At 44.7% G+C, this 21,752-nt stretch overlaps 1 protein-coding gene and 1 long non-coding RNA gene across 3 annotated transcripts in view; one reads left to right on the plus strand and one right to left on the minus strand.

Annotated features, from left to right (window-relative positions):
• Nucleotides 1-102: 102 nt before the first annotated feature.
• On the plus strand, nucleotides 103-21,744 carry LOC103680281. 2 transcript variants are annotated; one of them, XR_573099.2, is made up of 4 exons: nucleotides 103-445; nucleotides 4,973-5,421; nucleotides 10,321-10,448; nucleotides 21,093-21,744. It is a non-coding gene; the product is annotated as an uncharacterized LOC103680281 (long non-coding RNA). The 2 variants fall into 2 exon arrangements; XR_573098.2 differs by lacking the exons at nucleotides 10,321-10,448; nucleotides 21,093-21,744 and having other exon boundaries at nucleotides 4,973-7,305.
• The window catches only part of NKTR (natural killer cell triggering receptor), a 54,683-nt gene continuing 38,346 nt past the window's right edge, over nucleotides 5,416-21,752 (minus strand). The window contains 8 exon segments of the mRNA XM_008709820.2: nucleotides 5,416-8,219; nucleotides 9,707-9,802; nucleotides 10,346-10,402; nucleotides 11,131-11,226; nucleotides 12,991-14,464; nucleotides 14,467-15,854; nucleotides 17,124-17,269; nucleotides 17,700-17,787. Of these exon segments, the coding sequence (XP_008708042.2) occupies nucleotides 8,132-8,219; nucleotides 9,707-9,802; nucleotides 10,346-10,402; nucleotides 11,131-11,226; nucleotides 12,991-14,464; nucleotides 14,467-15,854; nucleotides 17,124-17,269; nucleotides 17,700-17,787 (3,433 nt within the window). The 3' untranslated portion in view covers nucleotides 5,416-8,131.

The following is a 21,752-nucleotide window of genomic DNA, read 5'->3' on the forward strand; positions in this document are numbered from 1 at the left end:
GATTGGAGCCCGCGCGTCAGCTGGGGCCGCCGTCTGGACGCTTAAAGGGCCAGGCCGCCCTGCGTGCCGGCGGGGGGCGCGGACACGCGTGGTGTGCGCGGTCCCAGCGCAGTCTGCTCTGCCTCGGGCCGCCGGGGCCCCCAGCCAGGCCCCACTGCTCCCATCCCAGCGGATGGGCCCCGGCCTCTCTCTCCCGCGCTGAGCCCCCTTTCTGCCGGGAAGTTCGTCCCAGAGTCTAATCTCGGTGCCTTCCAGCTGCGCCACAGAGGCGGGGTCGGAGTAGGAGGCGGCCCTGAAATCGGGAAGCTGGGCGCGCCCACTCCCCAGCCAGCTGCAGAAAGCCTTCCACCTGCTCCCCTGAGCGACCCCACGCTGAGACCGAGCCCCCGTACCCTAGCCTCGCTCACCACCCCCACCCTCTGGCCTGGGCTGCTTTGACCTGAGGGTGAGTCTGGGATCTCCAGCCAGCCCGGCCCCCCGCCCCTACCCCAGGACAGCCCAAGGCTAATTTTGCTCTGTGCTGGTGCACCCATACCTACCTGGTGGCCTCCTCTGGCTGCTCACGCCCGCACAGGGCAGGAGATACAAGAACCCAGACCACAGCTGCAGCGACCAAGCCTTTAAGGTGGCCGGCCCAGGCGCAGAACAGGCAAGATGAGAGGAGTGGGGGCCAGAGGCCCAGGCCCCACTGTGCCCCTCAGCCGTGTGACCTGACCACTGCTGAGTAGCCTCCCGCTCAGCCTCTGCTGGGGAGACGCAGCCAGGCCTGCGGAATGCTGCTCTGGCACGGACATCAGTGGGGGCAGGGGGCTAGCTGTGCTGGCAGGAGGCTGCAAAGGAACGCTGCCAGGCTGAGCAGACAGCAGGGTGGGGACCACAGGGCGCTGGCCTGGCAGGGCCCAGGTGGTAGCCGGGCCACCAGGGTGGAGAGGGGGCCTCTGCGGGCGTCTCATGTGGCCCATGTCATCACTCAGATGCCCTCCTGTGCCCCCACCCCACCCCAGGCTGGCTGCTGCCCCATCTTTGGTCACTCTGAGAGTACCCTTATCCCGGCGGTACGCCCACCCCTTCCCGTACATGGGCACTTGTGCTTACACGGCAGTCAGCCCTGCTGGAGCAGTCACCCCTGGGAATGCCATCTTCCTCATGAGTGGGCAGGGACTCTGGGGCCTGCTCAGGGTGACTCGGTTCTGGGTGCCAAGGGAGGAAATGGAGCAGAGGTGAAGATCCCAGGCAGGTGCCATCAGAAAGTCTGATGGTCTGTCCTGTAAGATGGCAGGGACCCCCGGGGCCAGGGAGAAGACATCTCAGGGGCAAAGATGGGGGTGACCAAAAGAGTGCCAAGACGAAGGGGAAGAAAGCATAGAGCTAGATGGAGGGTGGGGAGAGCCCCTGGTGGATAAAGGCATGGGAGAGGTGGGGGCACAGGTGGGGACATGCTCCCGGAGGCAGCCACTGCAGACATCCTGCCATCCTGCACTTCCGTAGCGATGGTAAGTGCAGACAGCTGGTTCAGCTCCCAGAGGCCTCAGGTTGAGGCCAGGCCAGAGTGGCCAGCATGCCTGACCAGCTGGTCACCTCAGTGCTGCTTTCAGCCTCTTCCTCTGTTCCAACCCACTTCACCTGACTCAGGGGATCCTTGCAGTGAGCTGGGAGATGGCATGGGAAGGCTGTGTACCCATTAGTTGGATAAGAACAGTGAGGCCCAGAGCAGGACAAATCATGCAGCCAGGCACCAGTGTCAGGAGCCGGGGAAAGAAGAGGTTGGGAGAGTGTGGCCTCCCCCTCAGGCTAGGAGGAGCCTGGCAGAGAGGACTGCACGGGACACTCCTGGGCCCACTTCCAGCCAAGGCTTGGCAAGGGGGTATGGCCAGCATTAAGTAACCAAGGTAGGGCTGCTGGCCTCTTTGGGATTGGCCTTGGCTGCAGCAGTCAAGCCAAGGAGGGGCCGGAGGTTGGGGTGAGAAGAGAGGGAATAGGGGTCTTCCTGAAGACCACAGCTGTTCCCCTCTTGTGTCTCTGGTCTCTAGCCCATCTACTAGGGGAGCCCCAGGGCAGAGGCTATGGGCACTTGGGTCCCATGAGACCAGGCAGAAAGGGCACTTGGGTCCCATGAGACCAGGCAGAAAGGGACTGTTTGAAGAACCCAATATGGTTGGCTCAAATGGGGCTGCTCAGAGCTGAGGCCTGAAAGTTAACATTAACTAGAGCAGAGGGAGAAGAGGGGTACTCCAGGCAGAGAACGGCACCTGCAAAGGCCAGGAGAGTGGAGACAGGATAGCATCTGCAGAGAACTAGAGGCGATTTGATGTGGTAGAGTCAAGGTTCTTGTCGGGTGGGAGTGGCTGGACAGGGAGGGCAAAATTGCTCTTGGCTTTGGACAGGGGCCTGCCCTGGGAGCTTCACTTCAAGGTTGGTCAAGGCAGGCTTTGTGAAGGGGGTAGGGTAGGAATGGATTACTGGGGAGGAGGATCCCAGGCCAGACTCACAGGCCCCAGGGGTAATCCAGGAGTTTGTGGAGACAGGTGCAGAGCTGGACAGTCCTTCAGACACTTGGGGCTGGGTGCTGGCAAGGTCAGCAAAGCCATGCCCCTGTCTTGAGAGGCCAGCTCATAGGTGTTCTCATGACTTCCTTAAGCATCTAGCCCCGTTTCTTTCCCATGTCGAGGAGGAGAAACAGACCTAAACTGTGGTAGGGCAGCTCCCAGGCTTGCTTGGGGACCCCGGACTCTCCCCTACTGAGCCTGGAAAGAACACACAGCTAGGGGTGTGCGTGTGCGTGTACGTGCGAGGGCAGGCCTCAGCCTCCCTAGGTGGGCAGGAGGTTTTGTAGCTGCTGTAGCTGAGACAGGAGGACAGCAGAGGGCACAGTGCCACAGAACAGAAGGGGACAACAGCATGAAGTCAGTGGGATGGTAGGGTTCAAGCTACCCACTAGGAGCTGACCCAAGGCCCCGCAGGATCGGGGAGCATAGAGCTCTGGGTGTGGAGCTGGGGTGTTGCTCTTGTGTTCTGCCACCACTGAGCACCACACTAATAGGCTACAGCTGCTGGGGGGTGGGGGCCTAATTCAAACCAGCAGGTTGCCCAGTTCCCTCCTGCTGCGTAAACGTCATGGCCCTGGCATTCAAGGCCTCACCAGAAGCTTCCAGGATCCTCTCGCACCCTTTTGATTCAAGGGACCCTGGGCTTCTCATTAGTGATTGAGCCTGGCCATCCACATGAAACTCATCGGTTCCTACCCTCCTCCCAGAGGCAATCCCAGGGGCCGACGTCCCTGGACCTTTGATGTATGCTAAGCATTTAATTCTCACTACTTCTAAGAGGGAGGCCTTGGTATCCCAGATTTTCCAATGAGGAGCTGAATTATAAAGCTCAAGCAGTTTATCTAGTTACCCAACTAGGAATTAACAGAGTATAACTGGAACCCAGGCAGTGTGGCTCTGGCTCAAATCCCTTCAGGACTGGTACCACAGAAGAGTTGCTCATAGAGGTCCTTCATTCAAAATAAAATCAAATTAGACCAGAGGCATTGAGATCAGTGGGGTCCTTCTCAGCCTGTCTCTGGGAACCTGGCCTGCTGGTAGAGATGCTGGTTGCAGGAGGACCCGGGTAACCTGGGGCTGGAAAGTGCCAGCCCATGCCTCCATCCCCTATAGGGCCTCTGGGTGGCCGACTCCTCTCCAGGCAGGCCTGGGAAGGGATGGGCACCACCGATTTCCATGTCCAGTTACGCCAGCTGTGCACACCCTCTTTCAGGGCTTGTGAGCCAAGCAACGGGCAGTCCAAGTCCTCTCAGTACACATGAGCAGTCAGAGGCTCAGGGCCAGGTCTCCAGATGCAGAACGCAGGTGTCTCTCCTGCAGCTCCGGGTCACTCCTTTTTGACCGATTTCTTGGGGCTCTAAACCGGTTGAGGAGACCCAACAGTCCTCAGGCTAGCCTGTGGAGCTGTGAATGGTGGGCCGAGGGTCTCCAAGAGGCAGAAGTACCTGGCCTCAAGCTTGGCACAGCCCCACCGTGGCCTTCTGATTCACAGGGAGGAGAGGGGCAAGGGGCAAGGAAGCACTGCCTCTACCCTCGACCAAAACCTTTACATGGACCATTAAAGCCTCCTGCCCCTTTGTCTCGTGGCAGTGCGCTCCCCCTGCCTCCCACACACATTGGTCACTGACTGGAGCTGCCCAGGGTCTGCCCCGAGACAAGCAGGTACCCTGTTCTTCCAGGGTACCCCATGCCTACCCCCTGATCTCTCCAACTCCTGAGGCTGCCTGCCACCTCTACAGCATCCAAGGACTTCTTCCCGCCCAGCAGGATTCCTCTCAGCTTGCGTCCCAGCTCATTCTATCCCAAGTCCCTCATGGGACTCTAGAAACCAGCCCTCTTGAGACCAGGCTCCAGCATGAGGCGCGGCTTCCAGGCCTCACCTGGCCAGCTAATTTGCATCACTAGCATGGCAAGTTTCTCTCTACGCTGACTACAGCTTCCTCTCCCTTCCCAACAGTGATGCCAAGCCAGTGTTCATGGTCACTGGTGATAGGGGCATTTTTCTTGAATTCTCTTACCTCTTTTATTTAATGCCCAGCTAATTCAGAACAGCCAAGACCAAAATCCTTGACACATTTCCCTCCAGTACTGGCCAGCTGATCAGAGTGGTCACTATCAGAACGTGAACAAAATGCTGGAGCTCACTAAAAAGGAACCTCACTTGGGAATTTCCTTACAGCAAAAAGACTGATATTTTCTTTGTATTTTAGTGCGTCTAGATTTGACTATCGTCAGGGATTCTGACTTGGGGGTCTACTGTTAACTCGATTCTGAAAACTGAATCTCTGGAAGTCTGTGAGAGGTTGTGTTGTATTCACTAAGAAAATACAAATTCCTCTGAGTTCTGAGGAGAAAAAAGTTAATTGTACTTGCCCTGCAAATTCTCACGTGGACACTAAAAATATCACCATGAATGTTTTCTCTAGGAGCAAGTGCTCAGTGCCCAGTGAACCGCTGTCAGGGAGCAAGTGTGGAGGCTGTCGGTGGTGCAGCAGGCACGTGCGCTGTCCCGAGGCAGCAGCTCCCAGGTAAGATGGGACCTGTTCCTTCCTCAGCAAAGACATGCGCATGCCGGTCACCTCAGCTGAATGACCACAATGCCTGGAGGAAATGTGGAGTTTGCAGGGGAAGAGAGACCAAGTACCATCAATGCTTCTGTGGGCAGGCGAACATCTCCATCTCTGCCTGAGGTTCTCTCCAGCTCCACCTCATGCCCCACCACTAACACTCAGCGACAGGATGAAAGTGAGCTGCAGAGATGAAGTCTCCCTACTGGCTGGGTCAGCAAAGAGACTCAACATTTCCTTTTCCACTTCAGAAAGATCTGAAGTCTGGACGAGTAAACAAAGATGGAACAGGCACAGATTTAGACTAAGTATATATTTTAATTTCTACAAGGTCCCCCTTTCAAGTTTTAGGAACATTTAAATGAAGTGTATACAAATTAGACATTGCCAATATGTACAAAAGTATTTTCTACAGTTTTTGAATACCAGCTATATCATGTTTCATTTGCAGTAAACAAGATGTTACAAAAACAGTCCAATAATACATTTTCTATTAAGAAGCACAATACACAACATAATTAAATTTTATTAAAAAATAACTTAAAATACAGAACAATCCCCTCTAGGCAAAGCTATTTCTGTAATTCATTCAGTAAACACACAATTGAATGCTGTGGCTGAGGGCTGTTCTTTTCCATGGAGGAAACAATCGAGGCTTCCAGGGCCCACCTTTTTGGGATGAACTCCCCCGCAGTGGGCAGTTATTGTCTGGAGTAGGCAGGGTTCTAGAACATCCTGCCCCACTTGCACCCTCCACTTCGTGCCCCCACCCCAGGACCATGCACCTATGTAGTCACTCCTGTGATTACGCTATGATCTATGGCAGAGCCGACCTGAAAACAGGGAGACTTGATCAGTGGGCTTCATCTAATCATACGAACCTTAAAAATGGAGGAGGAAGGCAGGGGGATGGGAAGCATAATGGGCCACTGAGGGTCTGAAGATGGAGAGGAACGTGTAAGAAGGAATGCGAGCAGCCTTCAGGAGCTGAGGGAGAAGCCACCAGCTGACAACCAGCAAGGAACCAAATGAACTTGGAAGTAGATTCTTCCCCAGAGCCTCCATAAAGGAATGCTGCCCTGCTGACTCCTGATTTCAGCCTGTGAGACCCTGAGCAGAGAATCCAGCCATACTACGCCAGACTCACAAGCTACAGAACTGAGCTCAGAAATGGGTGTTGTTTTAAGCTGCTAAGTGTGGGGTAATTTGTTACATAGCAATAGAAAACGAATACATTGTCCAAGGGTAACTTTTCTTAACCTAATTAGACCCGGCAGTTTCTGTGAGTTCTGAATGCAGTTTTTTTTTTTCACAGAGTATTACAGGCAACTTTTGAAAACCCTTCACATGAATCACGCATTATTCTATATTCACTATGAAGTATGTCTGTTTGACTTGAGTCCTGTTTTTCTAATGTACTCTCATCTATCAACCTGGCAAACAGCTGACCATTTTAACCCTATTTATGAACCTTTTATGGGTGATGGTTTTAATATATCCAAGGTCACCCCTCCACCCATCAAGGTTTGTCAGATCCCTCCAATCGAGGGCTCTTTCCCACTTCCCAAGTACCCCAAGCAAGGCCTGGGTAGGGTGGTGCGGAGTTCCACATCAAACATCCAATATGAATTTCTTCTGCATAACTGGCTTAAACTGGCACTAAGGTGATTAAGTACACTTGGGGGAAAAAACTCAAAGATTTAAAAAAAAAAAAAACACCCACCAATTTTTACAGGTCAAATCATTTTTGGAGGAACCACCCAAAACTGAAAAGGTGTCATCTGTGCAGTCCTGTAGACCCCTCTTCCCCTGTGTCCTGGACTTACTCATGGCGTGCAAGCTTCACTGAGTCAGAAGGGGTCACAGCAGAAAGAGGAAAAACATGCTGGTGCTTAGAACAGTTCAGCTGCTGTTGTGGTAGATCTCTCCTACTTGAAAGACTTAAAAGCCCTCCACAATGTCTCCAGGATGGTGGCAGTGAGGTTCTGGTGGTACTTTGAAGTCTGCTCTTCAATCTGCTCTTCCAGAGGCCCGTGTGCCCGTTACTGGCAGCAGCCCCAAGGGGCCACACGACCCTCTGTGCCAATCCTGCCTGCTCCAGGGGACCCCAGGCCACAGCTGAGCTTGAGAGAAACCCTCCAAATATTTAATGTGAATATAGCTCAGAAGGAACCATGCCTGGTGCCAGCAAATTAAAAAAAAAAAAAAAATCACTTCTGAGATTCTAATGTAAAGTATAGTTGAAGAGGCACCAAAGGTACCGAGCACCAAAACATGAACGGGAATAGAATTGTCTTTTACGATCTAAACTTCTGGTAGTATTTATTAAAAAGCACATAAAACATCAGGGCCTTAGAGACAGTGCAGGTATTGATAGTTAAGGCTGATTTATTCTTCTTAACCTCACCCGCCAGCCTGGACTAATACAGATGATGGGTTGTACGATGACCACTTTCCTGATCCTCTGAGACAACCAAGAAAGAAGGAATGAATTAAGAACTGCAGAGCCACTGCCTTACACTGCTGGCTACCATCAGTATCAATTCTGGGTGGTTTGTTTTTAAGAGCACATATGTATAAGATGGTGTAACTGGTATATAAATATTTGGCCACCTTTTAACAGTTCTTCACAGTTCTGTGCTTGGCAACATATATGCTAAAACCTGAAAAACGGGCAAAAAGAATCTGTATTCTAAGGAATACATGAGATGGAAAGAAACAATCTAAAATAATATTGCAAATTATACTTAAATTTCATGATTTCTTGATTCAAGAAAATGAAATTCATTTCCATAGTTGGCTACTGTAAAATGTGGCATAAAAATATTTTTAGGAGACATATCTGTATTTTAAATTCTGTGCACATGTAAATGGACAATAACAATTAAGAAGTGCCTATTTTTGAAACTTATCTCTAATACTGAAATAGAACAACAGACTGCCATTAATTTTCTTAAACTTTTAAGTTACCAGATATTTACAAATGAGATATAATTTGTATCAAAAAAGGGGACATTTTCAACTATATGTGCTGCTTTCACTGGGGCTCCGGTGATGAGAATAACTTCGGTCACTTTCACTCTCAGAGCCATAAGATCTACAACTCCTGTATGACAAAAGAAATACACAGACACCTTTTAACTTCGACCCTTTGAATTTCTCCCGAAGCTTCTTTTTTGATAAGAGCGGCTTGAAAGCAATACTGATATGGCATAGCACAGTGGGTGGATGAGTGGGGTCCTGACGGTAGCAACAGTGTAGACTTTTCAAAGATGTTTTAAATGACAGATGGCAGTAATATCAAGGTTAAGATAAAGAAACATCGCATCTTGGGAAATTACTTGAAATCCACTCATGCAAATGAGCAGAATAATTTTCCATGTTACCCAAAATGAACATCAATATTTAATTAGACCAAAGAAGCAAGGGATAAAAAAAGGTACATGAAGAGTTTCATTAAAAATATGGAAACCAAAATGGGGACCCCGTGAGGGGTGAAGGTGGGGCAGGCATGGACAGGACCACTGGGATACTGTGTCAAGAGGACCTGGCAATGGTCACCATTCACTTATTTTGAAAAATATTCAGGGAGCCAGTCACTTTGCTAGTTGATAGGGACATACACAGTAGACCAGATATAGTTTCCTGGGGCTCAAGGACTGCACAGAATAGTGGACAAGACAAAGAGGGCATACCGCGGGGAGGCGGGGGTGGCATAACTCAGGGTTATCAGTCAGGATGGCCCCCTGGGGCGGTGGGCTGCAGCTGAGACCTATAGGGTAGGTAGGTGGGAACTGGCCATCTCAAGAGGCGTGTGTATCTCCAGGCAGAAGGACAGGTTCTAGCACATTAAAGGAGGCAAGACAGAAAAGCCCCAGCTGGAGCTGGTAGGCGGAGAGGCCTTACATGCGATGCTAAAGAACCTGGACCTGCCCTTTTGGGCAGTACGGAGCTCTTCAAGTTTCAAACAAGGGGGGTGTCTAGATCACACTGATTTTAGACAAGGATCACTGACTGTAGTTGCAATGGATGGGGGAAGGGTAAGACCAAAAGCAACCAGGAAAGGGACATTACAAAAAGTTGCCATAAAGACTGGCAGTACCAGCCCAAACAGGTTATATAAAATATAGTATCTATAAATATCTGTAATACATAAAAATATATTTTTACTAAATATTGATGATATAAACCTCAACCCTGCTACTGAAGCAAATGATGACATTTTAGTATACTTTTTTTTTAATTTAAAAATTGGTTTTGCTATTTTTAGCAACTAGCCCTATTTAAAGGAGTGGGACATGGTCTCAATGGCCTTCTCTCTTTACTTCTTCCAAAAAAACTGTTTGTCCGAGGGTATGTAAATATTACAAAATCCATTTTAGATTCAAACATTAACAATAACCAACACACTTGACCCAGCAACCCTTAATACAAAAGCCACTTTTGGTAGATGCCTGTAGGTTGCTGAAATTCAAGAGAAAGGAGTTATCTCTCACCTCAGAGGATTATGCTTTCTCTTCCTGGAGCCCGTCTGTCACCTCCCCCACCCAAGTGCCCCCAATACCTTGCAGTCAGCAAGAGGAGGAGACCCACCTGGATCGCCTGTTGTAGCTTCTGCCTCGGTGGTAACTGTCACTCCTCTGGCTCCGGCTCCGGCTCCGGCTGGAGTAGCTATCGTAAGTGTAGGACCTGCTTCAACGGCAACAACAGACACTTAATTTCCCCACTCAAATACTCACATGCTTCCATTTCTTTTTCTGATCTACCTCATCAGTGTTCTCTGAGAACACGGGCACGATACAACCGTGTGAGGACACATCTGTACGGCAGGTACTGGAGACACTGAACGAGTGCGCCAGTGAGACTGACCACATGGAACAGAAAAATGTTCTTTTCTGCACTGAAAAATATCACAAAGTTAACACTGACTTAGTTTGACTGAATCTGGTGGATCTTCTTAGGTAATTATATTCAATAAATACCTGCCATTACAACTGGACATCAACTGTCACTTTGACACTAGAATACAATGGGCCAACATTGTATTGATAAAATGACAGATAAAAGCTGTCAAAAAAACCTCACGTAGACAGGAGATGATTTCATGAGACAAATACATGTATTTAAATTTTTCAATAGACTACAACACTTTTTAAAAGGGAATGAAGGGTTTTATAAAACAAAGCCTTTTAATTCTGCCCCCACAGGTGGTTCCCCACCTGCTGTCCATACCTGGACCGACTGTGGGGGTCGTACGAGCTGCTCCTGGATCTGCTCCTGCTGGATGTCCTAATAGGAATCACATGAGGAACCATCATTTTGTGGGTCAGGACAGGTAATATCAAAAATCTAGACATTTATTTGCCCATCAAGGAAAAAACACAATGAAATCCAGTAGCTGTATTTATTTCATTTCTTTAACAAAAGTACGTTGGATTTTTAAAATCCTTTTTTTAAAGGACTTCATTCTGATTTTTTGTTCTTCTATGAGGTGCACATCACCAAAGTCACCGAGGAGGTTCTAACTGGGTGGGGAGGGGGAAGTCTGAACAGGTCAGACACTGTGGGTAAAGTGAAGCTGCAGCAGTGGAAAATACCTGAGAGGCAAAAGAGGGTTTCATGAAGCTGGGAGAAATACAACCCTGGGATCACCCCCCACATGCTCCACCCTGTGGCCCATTACCAAATCCTAGCCCAATCCCTAACCCAAGCCAAGAGGTGACTGCAGATGTGAACTGAGGTCAAGGTAGATATACTGGAGGTGGGGGGTGGGGAGATAGTGGGCAGGGCCTTCTTAAAAGATTTCTATTGCTTCTCTTTCCTCAGTCTGATAAGATTGAGGATAGCCAGTGAGAATGTGACAGTTCCTAGAAAGAAACGACTAGACGAGACAACAGGCCTGTCTGGTACTGAGCAATGACAGTATTCTTATCAACAGCTCCCCCACTCTGCCTGTGCAGGCCTTGAAAAGCAGACGGGATGCAGACCACATGGCAGGGTGGGGTTCCCACACTCACCTATGACTTTTGTAACTGCGGTAGGAACTGCTCCGGCTTCTGGTGCGGCCTCTGCTGTACCATCCTCTGCTCCGACTTCTAGAATAGCTTCTTGATCTACAATTAAGGTGAAAAAATATAATTATGTTAACTCACCATGCTGTTCAATTATTAGTAGGACAGGAAGGGGAGAACACAACAAAAGGGAAGGTCGTCCACAAACTCTTCACAGTGGGTTTGACAGTGACAGCAAATGAGGGTTTAAACTGAACAGACTGAAATAAACCAGAAAAGGTGGTAAAGGTATATTCATTGGAGCCCTATTTGTAAGACTGGAAGAAGAAATAATCCAAAGCTCCATTAATGACAGAATGGCGTGTGTGTGTGTGGGGGGAAGCACAGATATACAGTAAAATATTCTCGAGTAGGAAAACTGAATGAAGTACAGCTACACACATCAACAGAGAACATAATGTTGAGTGAAAAATGCATAGAACTTTATGTATATCTGTATGGATTTTGTTTGAAGACACGCAAAAATACTGTATACAAATAGAAATATCTGTAGCAAAACTAAAGAAAAACAAAACTACAACAAAAGTTTACAATAATGTTTAATTCTAGGAGAGAAGAGAGAAAGTAGGGTGGCACTGGGTAGGGATGTATCAGGTATGTCAAAGCTCAATTTTTTTGAACCTATATGACATTTTAAATTATTTATCTATATCTAATCATTTAGATTATTTAGTATTAAGACAAGGAACTAAAGCAGTACAGTTCACCAGCTCTTCGGGCCTGCTGGGAGTCAGGGCAGGAGGAGGAAGAAGAGCCCGCAACACAAGCATGGAATGGTCTGAGAGGGACAGGGAGAGCTAGCAGCAGGTTCCAGAAGGACCAAAAGGACTGAAAACATGCTCTGGCACTCATGCAAAGTACCCGAAAATAGCCCTTTTAGGAAGAAGCAGGGGAGGGAAGGCGCAGAAGACACACTGCAAGCAACTAAAAAGTAAATGGGAGACAGTTATTACAGATGGCAAGTGTTGGTTCCTATTTTTAAAGAAATCCGGGTGAGAAAGGGAAGATAAATAGCTAGAAAGGGGGGGAAAAATCCCATCAATTTTTTATTTTAGACTCAAGTGATGAAAAGCAAGCACAATATACTAAGGAAATATGAGCAATTAAGAGGGATAGTGAAGTAAAACCATGAAATATTTACAAGGGGAAAAAAAAGGAACACAAATTACTTATTAACTTCGTATCACCATCACTAATTTTTTTAGTTTGTAAAAATTCTCATTTTCTGCACAATCCAGTCTATGCTGACGACAAAAGTTAGATGCAACTTGAACCAAAATAAATAAATTTAAAGATGATGGTTTTTACCATTCCCCTCCCTGCTAACCCTTGAATAAAGATCAACTAGATGCAGGTCTTGGGAAGGTTAGCGTTGGCTCTCTGGCTCCCCCTTCCACTTGTGTAAAATGGAGCGTTAGATTAATGATCTCTAAAGCCTACCTAATTCTGTAAACTCAGGATTCCTTCTATAGCATCACTAAGAGATGCAAGAGCAGCGTCACACCATTAGAGAGAGAGACTTGCCACCTATCATGACAATTCATTTCTACTGCCAGAGAGCTTTAATTGACAAGCAATAGTTTTTGACACTGAATCCAAATTTCTTCGCCTAAAATCCCCACTTCCTATGTCCTCAATCGGCTCTCTTAGTCACACAGCACAAGACTTCCCCTTATTCCTTTCCAGATATTTGGAAATAGTGATCTTGTCTGTAATTCTGATGTTCTTCCAAGTTAAACAGTAACAGACGCTCCTTGGCGGTGGGAGGGGGGGAGGGAGGGGGGGCGGGCTAACTACATTGCTCACCGATAAGATGACGTGGAACTTCGAGATCGACTTCTTGAGTGACTGTAGGAGACAGACCTTGTTCTGTGTCTTGATTTGGTTTCCGATTTACTTCGAGATCTGCTTGGACTCCTGGACTGGCTATCCCCATCTCGACTAGGTGTCTGCTCATCACTTGAACTCTCCTGATTCCTTGGCCTCCGGTTTAAGCGTGCTGTCTTTCTTACTTCATCAAAGAGAGACCCAGGCCGAACTTTATTTTTGCTTTTAATTTCTATCCTCAAGCCTTGTGGCTTCATCTCAGGGACAGCAGTCAACGCCTTCACCTCCATGGCGCTGGATGTGGGAGCCGTCGGTGCCGCCAGGTTCCCCACCCCTTGCAGGGGCTTCCATTTGTTATCCCGGAGACCAATCTGGCTCTTCTCAGCCCCCTCTCTCTTCACAGTGCTTTCTACAGCACTGGCCAGGCTAGCAGGGCTGGTGTCCCATTTCCCCACGTCCCCCATCATTTTGCTTTCAGACACGCTGCTTTCCTGTTTTACCTCCTCGGTCTCAGGATGCTCTGTGTGCATATCCTGTTTCAGAACGCTGCTTATGTCTGGGGTGGCAAGCTTTGAATTCCCTAGAGGGGATGCCTCCTTGGCCGGGGAACTCCTATCAGGGGTGCAAATCTCCATGTTGTCATCTGTCTGCAGCACATCCTCCACGGCGCTTGGGACACCTTCCGCAACACGCTGAATGCTGGAGGGAGAAGTGGCTCCGTGTCCCTCAGTATTGAAAGCCGTGGGAGAAGCGCTGAGTTTACTATCCTCTTTAGTAGGCTGATCAGCATCTGATGAAGTCATGACTGGATTACATTTACCTGAAAGGCTGCCCTCTTCGCAGGACTTCTCAGTGTGTGGAGTATTTTCTTTCATGGTTTCACTATTTTCAGAAACTGGTTTTTTCTCTTTTGCCTCCTGAGTAACTTGTTTTTCACTAATCTCCTCCTCCTCCTCCTCACCAAATTCTAGCGGAGGCTGCCAGTGAAATGCCTGTTTTCGTTTTGGAGCTTTGTGCTTTTTGTCTTTTTTCCCTTTCAATTTCTCCTTCGCTTTTTTGGTCTGTTCCCTTTTAAGATTTTCCTTTGACCCATGTTTGTGCTTCCGTGCCTTTCTTCTAGTGTTTTCTGAATTGGAATAGGACCCCTCAGAGTCAGAGGTTGAAGACCGCCGCTTACTTGATTTCCAAGCACCATTACCATCAGGCAGCGAACTACCTGCCGAAGACTTTGTTGGGGGTTTGGCTTTGCTGTGAATCTCACCAAACTCTGACTCAGAATCTGATGTAGCCTCACCTTCCTCCTTATCAGAAGATGGCCGGGAAATATTTTTACTGTTTTTAGTTACATCTCGTTCAGAGTTTGACTCCGAGTCCCATCTACTCCCAGCATAATTCTTCCTTTTGGGCTTACTGCCATTTCTAAGGTGATCAGAAAGCTTCTCTTTCAAGGCCCCTGTCCAGGCTTGGATTTCTCTTCATCTCTGTTTTTCTCTTGCTTGTTGTTCATTTCCACTTGGACTTGCTTCTCTTTTTCCTGTGCTGACTGTGTAACCTGAACACTTGACTGTTCACTGTCTGAAGAATCATCTAAAGATGACCTGCTTTCACTATACTTTCTCTGACTCGAAGACTTCTCTCTGCTTTTCACATATTTATTGCGAAGTCTCTTCTCAGAGCTGCTGCTATGCCTCCTATTTGAAGTGCTGTTTTTTTTCCCACTGGATCTAAATTTTCTCTTGGCTCGTCTTGCATCATCACTGCTAACAGAAGAGTATGACGATGATCTACTACATTGTGAATGATCACTGTATTTATTTCGTGAATGAGATCTGGATGAGGCAGACCTAGACCTTGAATGTGAACTAGCTATACTTCGTGACCTTGTGTATGATCTGGAGTAAGATCTACTCCTAGAAGATCTGCTCCTTGACCTTGGTGAGCTTTCTGAACTTCTATCACTGTATTTTGAATAAGCACTCCGATCACTTTCTGAATTTTTTTCTCTTTTATGGTAGGATGATGAACTTCCAGTCTCTTTGATATTTGCTAAGCTGTAAGTGCTTTGGAGGGGCAGCAAATGGGTTGTTTTAGCTTTCATTTCCTGAATTCGCTCATAGGAGGGCTTCCAGGGCTTCTGTCCGGGCTTCCACCTTGAAGGAGGGGGACTGTCACTCAATGGTATTACAGGAATATTTTCCGCCACCACTGGTTGTACTACGACATTTTCATTTTGTGGCACTGTTGCTCTTAAAGGTTCCGTCTTAACTGGTTTATTTTCGCTTAACTGAGACGTTGTTCGTCTTGGTGATTTTGATGCTGTCCTTTGGTGCCCTGACTTGGAAGTAGATCTGGACTTTGATCTACTCCGAGAATGTGATGAGGATTTTGATGGAGTCCTTGATCTTGAGCTTCCTCTAGAGTAAGACTGCGAGTGAGATTTAGATCTATAGGAGTCTCTACTGGAATGGGTTGAAGAGCTCTGGTCATCCTTATCAGATTTAGACCAGTCCCTCTTTGATGAGTGATGAGATGATAACGAGGAAGAACGAGATCTCCTTTCTCTGTCACAAGAGGATTTCATTCGTCGGGTGGAAGATTTTGAGGATTCTCTGTCTGATGGTACAATAATCCTTCTCTTCTTAGTCTGCTTGTGTCTTCTGCAATGTTTCTGCTTTTTAGCTTTCTTTTTATGTTTAACCTTTTTCTCTTTCCTGCGTTTTTTATGGTGACCATCGGAGTGTCTTGCTGCACTAAGGTCTGAATAATATCCATTATAGGACCACGATCTGGATCTCTGGGACAGGCTTCTCTCATCCCATCGGCTTGAACAGGGGTCACTTAATCTATTAAAAAGGACACAATACGCATGCCGTTATTTACAAGCATGTTTTCTATGCTCTAAGTTTAAAACACATTTGTTGTCAATACAAATGTATTGACAAAAGCCTAGTTAAGAACAAAGTACTGACTCCATCAACACTTGAAGCACACATAGGAAGGATATATCAAAGGCTGATAGGCCCCATCTTGACCTCATAACTTCAGAGATACACACTGACAACTACTAACAGATTCACTTATAAAAGGATTTTTTAACTAAGCAAAAGATTTCAAATTTGACAGAAAAACGGTTTTGAACCAAACCAAAACAATTCATCACGAGACCACTGCTGACATACTGAGTTCCCTGGCTAGGATGTTCATGACCCTCTGCCTCCGGGAACAATTTCTGAGGGAGATCAAATCAAGTTTCCAAACAATTCTGTTGATTCCTAGATACAGGACAGCGGCCTGAACTTTAAAGAGGAAGCCTCTTAAGAAGCTAGCATGGCTATTTTTTATTTCAGCTTCACAGAGGTAATCAAGACTTTCTCTTAAGATTTTAAATTACTTACTACAGAAACTGAGGAAAAAGCATATGAAAATAGATGCAGGCTTTACAATCTTAGTGGTAATGCGTAATGTCAGGGCTCAAAATTGAGAGTTATCTACACCACTGTGTCTAAATCACTCTTACACAGCAGACGCATTCCCTCTTCCCACTTCTAACCATTCTACTGGACACCCACAGAGAAGAGACTGCTACCATGAACAACTATAGAGGGTCCACTGGTGTATTTTTCACTAGCTGTTCCAGAGCCAGCCCCATTTCTACAATAGCTATTCCACTATGGGGTGTTACTGAGGGTAAGCGATGGGTGCACTTCTGAAGAAGCAACAGTCCATGGGGTCAGAAGTTAATGCACATGCCAGGCACAGATTTTCCTACCTACCAATTCATTCATCAGTGACTAAGAGACCTGGCTAGGAAAGAATCTGCTATATGATTTTTAAATCCTGATTATTTCTAAAATTGTACACGATATCTTTGAAAGATTCAGTAGTTTTATGGTTTTGTGAGGGAAGACAGAATTCTGATTTAAAAGCACCCTGAAGCCCATCAGCCCTTCTACTTAATAGCTCTCTTTCTGCCACGTATTCCCAAATGTATTCTCTTTGGTTACGGTCTAACTTTAAATGTTAAGTCTTTAATGAAAAGTCCAGAAGTCTCTAGCCTCTTAACACTTAAAATATAGTCAACACAGGATTGTGCTCAAACTCAAAGCTCTTACTTGTCTCCTTTACTCCATTTTTCTCCACTAGGTGGTCTGTATGCTCTTAATCTCTGCATTTCCTCTTTCCAGTGAGGAGGAGTTTCACTACTATCATCATCGTCTGATTCAGAACATGATCTTGATCTTGGAGGAGTGTGATAGCGCTTCAAAAACAAAGATAGGAGTAACCGTTTTTAAAACACTGCTCAATTACAGTCTGCAGTAGGACACAGGTAGAAGACTCAATCTCAGATGCCATTCAAAAGCAAGAACGATTAAAGTGCAAAAGGATGGTATGAAGTTATCTCAAACATAAGAAACTAAACAGGATTTTTTTTTCTTGGAAGTCCTAATGGTTACATTCAAAGCCTAGATTAGTCAACATACTAAGATTTTTCAACATACTCACTCACTGTTTCACATATCACTTCATACTTAAAATGCAGCAAGAAATTTTTATCTAATAGCAGTACCTATGGAAAATACAACTAGCTCTTTAACAGATCTTAGACTGTACCTAAAATTAAAGCTAGGATTTCGCCTATACTGCTTAGATAAGTAATTTGAAAATAAGAAAAGTCTTAACACACATACAATTGTGCCCCTTCCTTTAATCCTCCGTCCAGATTTTGATACAGATGGTTTCTGATCACTTACAATGGGTGTAACATCAGGAATCTTCCTGGAAAAGAAGATTGAAAATTAAAAATAAGCAAATGCTAGGCAGTGTTCTCAATATTTAAATGCAGAATTTATGCTCCTATAATACAAAAAAATCATTTCATTTAGATCTAACACTTTTGTAGAATGAGGCACTCCATGTAACCTCATTTTCTAGGCAAACTCTTTAAATGCCAAACCTTAAAAAAAAAAAAAACCCAAAAACCCAATTGGGTAGAAATGTATGTATGATACTATGCATCTTTATAAATATAGTACTACTTTTAAACAAAACCCGTTTTTACCTGTCTCTTGTCAAAACAGTGATGTTTTAAGAGAATCCTAAGATATTTCTGACTCTGATGCTTAAATTTTGTTTTTAAAACTATATTTTATTTTATCTTACATTTTTTAATAACTCATTTGTCTCCCCCACTCTACAATAAGCTGCCCCTTCTTCAATGCTCTGAATCTGCTGCCTTATGGTAATTCTAAGAGCATAGACTTTGTGGCAGCTGTCGTCCTCCATGCATGAGAAGTCTTCATACCTCAAATTTATCTATTACTAACATGATGGCTAGCTCTTATTGAGTACTTACGATGTGTCAGACATTATGTTAATAAGCATTAACATAATTGAGTCAAATGTATGTAACGTAAAATTGGCCATTAAAAGTGTACAGTTCAGTGTATTAATTATTTGCTGTTGTATAACCATCACTACTATCTTTCTAAAACTTGTTTCATTATACTCTCCCCCCCATCCCCCTGAACTCCCTCAGCCTCTGGTAACCTCTAATTTATGGCCAAATAACATCCATTGCATGTACACATCACATTTTGTTTATCCAACCATCTGTTGGTAACTTGGGATCTGTCTCTTCCTTTTTGCTACTGTGAATATGTTGCAATGAGCACTGACATACAAGTATCTGTTTGATTTTCTATTTTCAATTCTTTTGAATATATACCTAGCCATGGAATTGCTTGGTTATATGGTAAATCTATATTTGACTTTTTGAGGAAAAACCAAACTATTTTCCACAACGTCTGAATCATCTTAGACTCCTGCCACCAATGTATAAGGATTGGAATTTCTCCATATCCTTGCTGACACTAGTTTTTTGGGGTTTTGTTTTAAACTATAGCCATCCTGGCAGGTGAGTATTATCTCACTGTGGGTTTGATTTGTATTTCCCTAATGACTAATTATGTTAAGCATCTTTTCCTGTGCTTACTGGCCATTTGTATGAAACATCTATTCAAATGTTATGCCTATTTTTAAATTGAGCTTTTTATTATTGTTATCCATGCTTTTGGTGTCAAATGTAAGAATTCACTGCCAAACCCAAGGTCATAAAAATTTACTCCTATGTTTTCTAAGAGTTTTACAGTTTTAGTTCTTGTATTTAGGTCATGGACCCATTTTAATTTCTATATATCATGTGAGGTAGGGGTCCAACATTACTCTGTCGCATGTGGAAATCCAGTTCTCCCAGCACCATTTGTTGAAGAGACAGACTTCTTTCTCTATTGAATGGATTTTGCATCCTTTTCTAAAATCACCTGGCCATACATACCGGTACAGGTTTATTTCTGGACTCTCAATTCTACCCCATTGGTCTATATATCTATCTTAATGCCAGTACCACACTATTTTGATGACTGTAGCTTTGTGTTAAGTTTTGAAATCAGAAGGTATGAGTGCTCCAACTTTGTCCTTCTTTTTCAAAGACTGTTTTGGCTATTCAGGGGCCCCCTAAAATTCCACATGATTTGATATTGACTTTTCCATTCCTGCAAAAAGGCTGCTGAAATTTGATAGGGACTGCACTGAACCCAAAGCTTGCTTTGAAGAGTACTGACATCTTAACAACATTAAGTCTCCCAATCCATGAACATGCAACGTCTTTCCATTTATTTAGGTCTAAATATTTTGTAATTTTCATTGTACAAGTCTTTCACCCCTTTAAATTTATTCCTAAGTATTTTATTAGATGTTGTTTTAAATAGAATTGCTTTCTTAATTTCCTTTTCAGATTGTTCATTGCTGGTTGTTAGTAAGCACTTTAAAGTTTAGCTCACTGAATTCTCGTAACAACACTATGAGGTAGGTACTATTAGCATTTTTAAAGACAGAGAATTTTAAGATTAAGAGGTTACACATCTTGCCCTAAGTCACAGAAAGAAATGTAACTTGACTCTTAAAGCCAACAAAAAGGGTTTTCTAAGGCTCCAGGAATCGGGCTCCAGATAAACATACAATGTTACTATAAAAAAATCTTAACAAAGTATATGTGTAGTTTTTTCAGTCATTTCATGACATTACTTAATTCTCACAGTAAGATAAGTAGGTACTCTGGGTAGGCAACTGTTAACCCCATTTTCCTCATGAAGAAAAAGCACTGAACTTGCCTAAACGTGTTCAGCAAAAATTAAAGTTTACCTGGGAACCTTTTAGGTACTGGTCCAATGCTACCACCCTCCACCTCTCCCCAGAACACTCTGATTTGATTTGCTGTATGGCTCAGAAGTTGGTATTTTTAAAAGCCTGCAAATTATTCTAAAGCTGTTACAGCTAAGGTTGAGAACAAATAAACTAGAGCCAAGTGTGGAATCCAAATTCCGCTAAGCAAATTACAAATGATAAAAGCTTAACTGCTGGTAAATCAGTAAGGTGGCAAGTTCACTATGGCTGATAGCCCCTGCTTCTTTCCCTTGCATATGTTGAGTTCTTGAAGCACACTTAATTACAGCTCCCAAACAACTGGTCAAAATCTCAAAGATCCTAATAAAATAGACCAACTGTGCTATCTTAAATGACACAACTACCAGCCAATTATAATTTAAAATACTTCTGCACAAAATAACTTCCAAAAATGTTATGTGACCAAAGAGTGATGACCAAAAAAATTATCAGCACTTTTCAATCACAAACGCAGTCACTGCTTAGTAACACCAGATTTAAAAAAGTCAGCAAACTTTTTCTGACAAACATCTGGGAGTAAGTATTTTAGGATTTGTAGGCCAAGAAGAAAATTAAGATTTTATATAGGTACTCAGATAACAAGTGAGAAAACAGATTTTCACTAATGTTTAATCAGTAAAATTTGCAACATGACAACTGATATCATTTCTTTGTAATAAAGATCTACTAAGGAGAGGAATGGAGTTCTTCTGGGCTGGGGGGGGGGTGGCAAATAACATTTCACCTAATTAGGATTCATCGTGTTCCCTATCAAAACAGATAATGCTGTTCTTCCAGTAATGCTGATCTGTAATGAGATTGTTCATATTTTATCTTTAAAAATCTCTTTTCACATACAGGGGTTATAGATGCAGGACCTGAAATCCTGGCGAGCTGTACACAGCATCATTGTGATTCGCAGCGCACCAAGCTGCAGTGTAAAGCAACAGGGCACCACATACAAACTCTGCTACAACTACTCGAGTCCGCTGCTGTCACATGGAAACAGCCCTTTCATATTTTCTTACAGTGAACAAATGGGTATGGCTGTGTTCCAGTAAAACTTTATTTACGCACACTGAAATTGGAGTTTCATTTAATTTCCAAACGTCACAAAATACTACTCTATTTTTTCTACAAACATTTAATCATGTAAAAACTTTTTTTTTTTTTTAACCTCATAGGCTGTACAAAAATAGCCCATGGACAACGCCAGCCATATGAGAGAGAAACTGACCTTTCAAGTTTCCTGCCTTTTGAAAGCCAAACAGATTTGATCAATGAACTTGGTGTCTTGTATTTTAAGAAAGAAGAGTCCCACTAAAATTTACTAACAAGCCGGAATTTGAAATGAAATATCAGCATGTGAAAAGCTTTTGAAAAGATACATCCTATTTTATAACAGCTTTTTATTTATTTTTTTAAGATTTTATTTATTTATGTGACAGAGAGACAAACAGCCAGCAAGAGAGGGAACACAAGCAGGGGGAGTGGGAGAGGGAGAAGCAGGCTCCCAGTGG

Source organism: Ursus maritimus, unplaced genomic scaffold (genome assembly GCF_017311325.1).
Source record: "Ursus maritimus isolate PB19 unplaced genomic scaffold, ASM1731132v1 scaffold_20, whole genome shotgun sequence".
In the NCBI taxonomy this organism is placed as follows: Eukaryota; Metazoa; Chordata; class Mammalia; order Carnivora; family Ursidae; genus Ursus; species Ursus maritimus.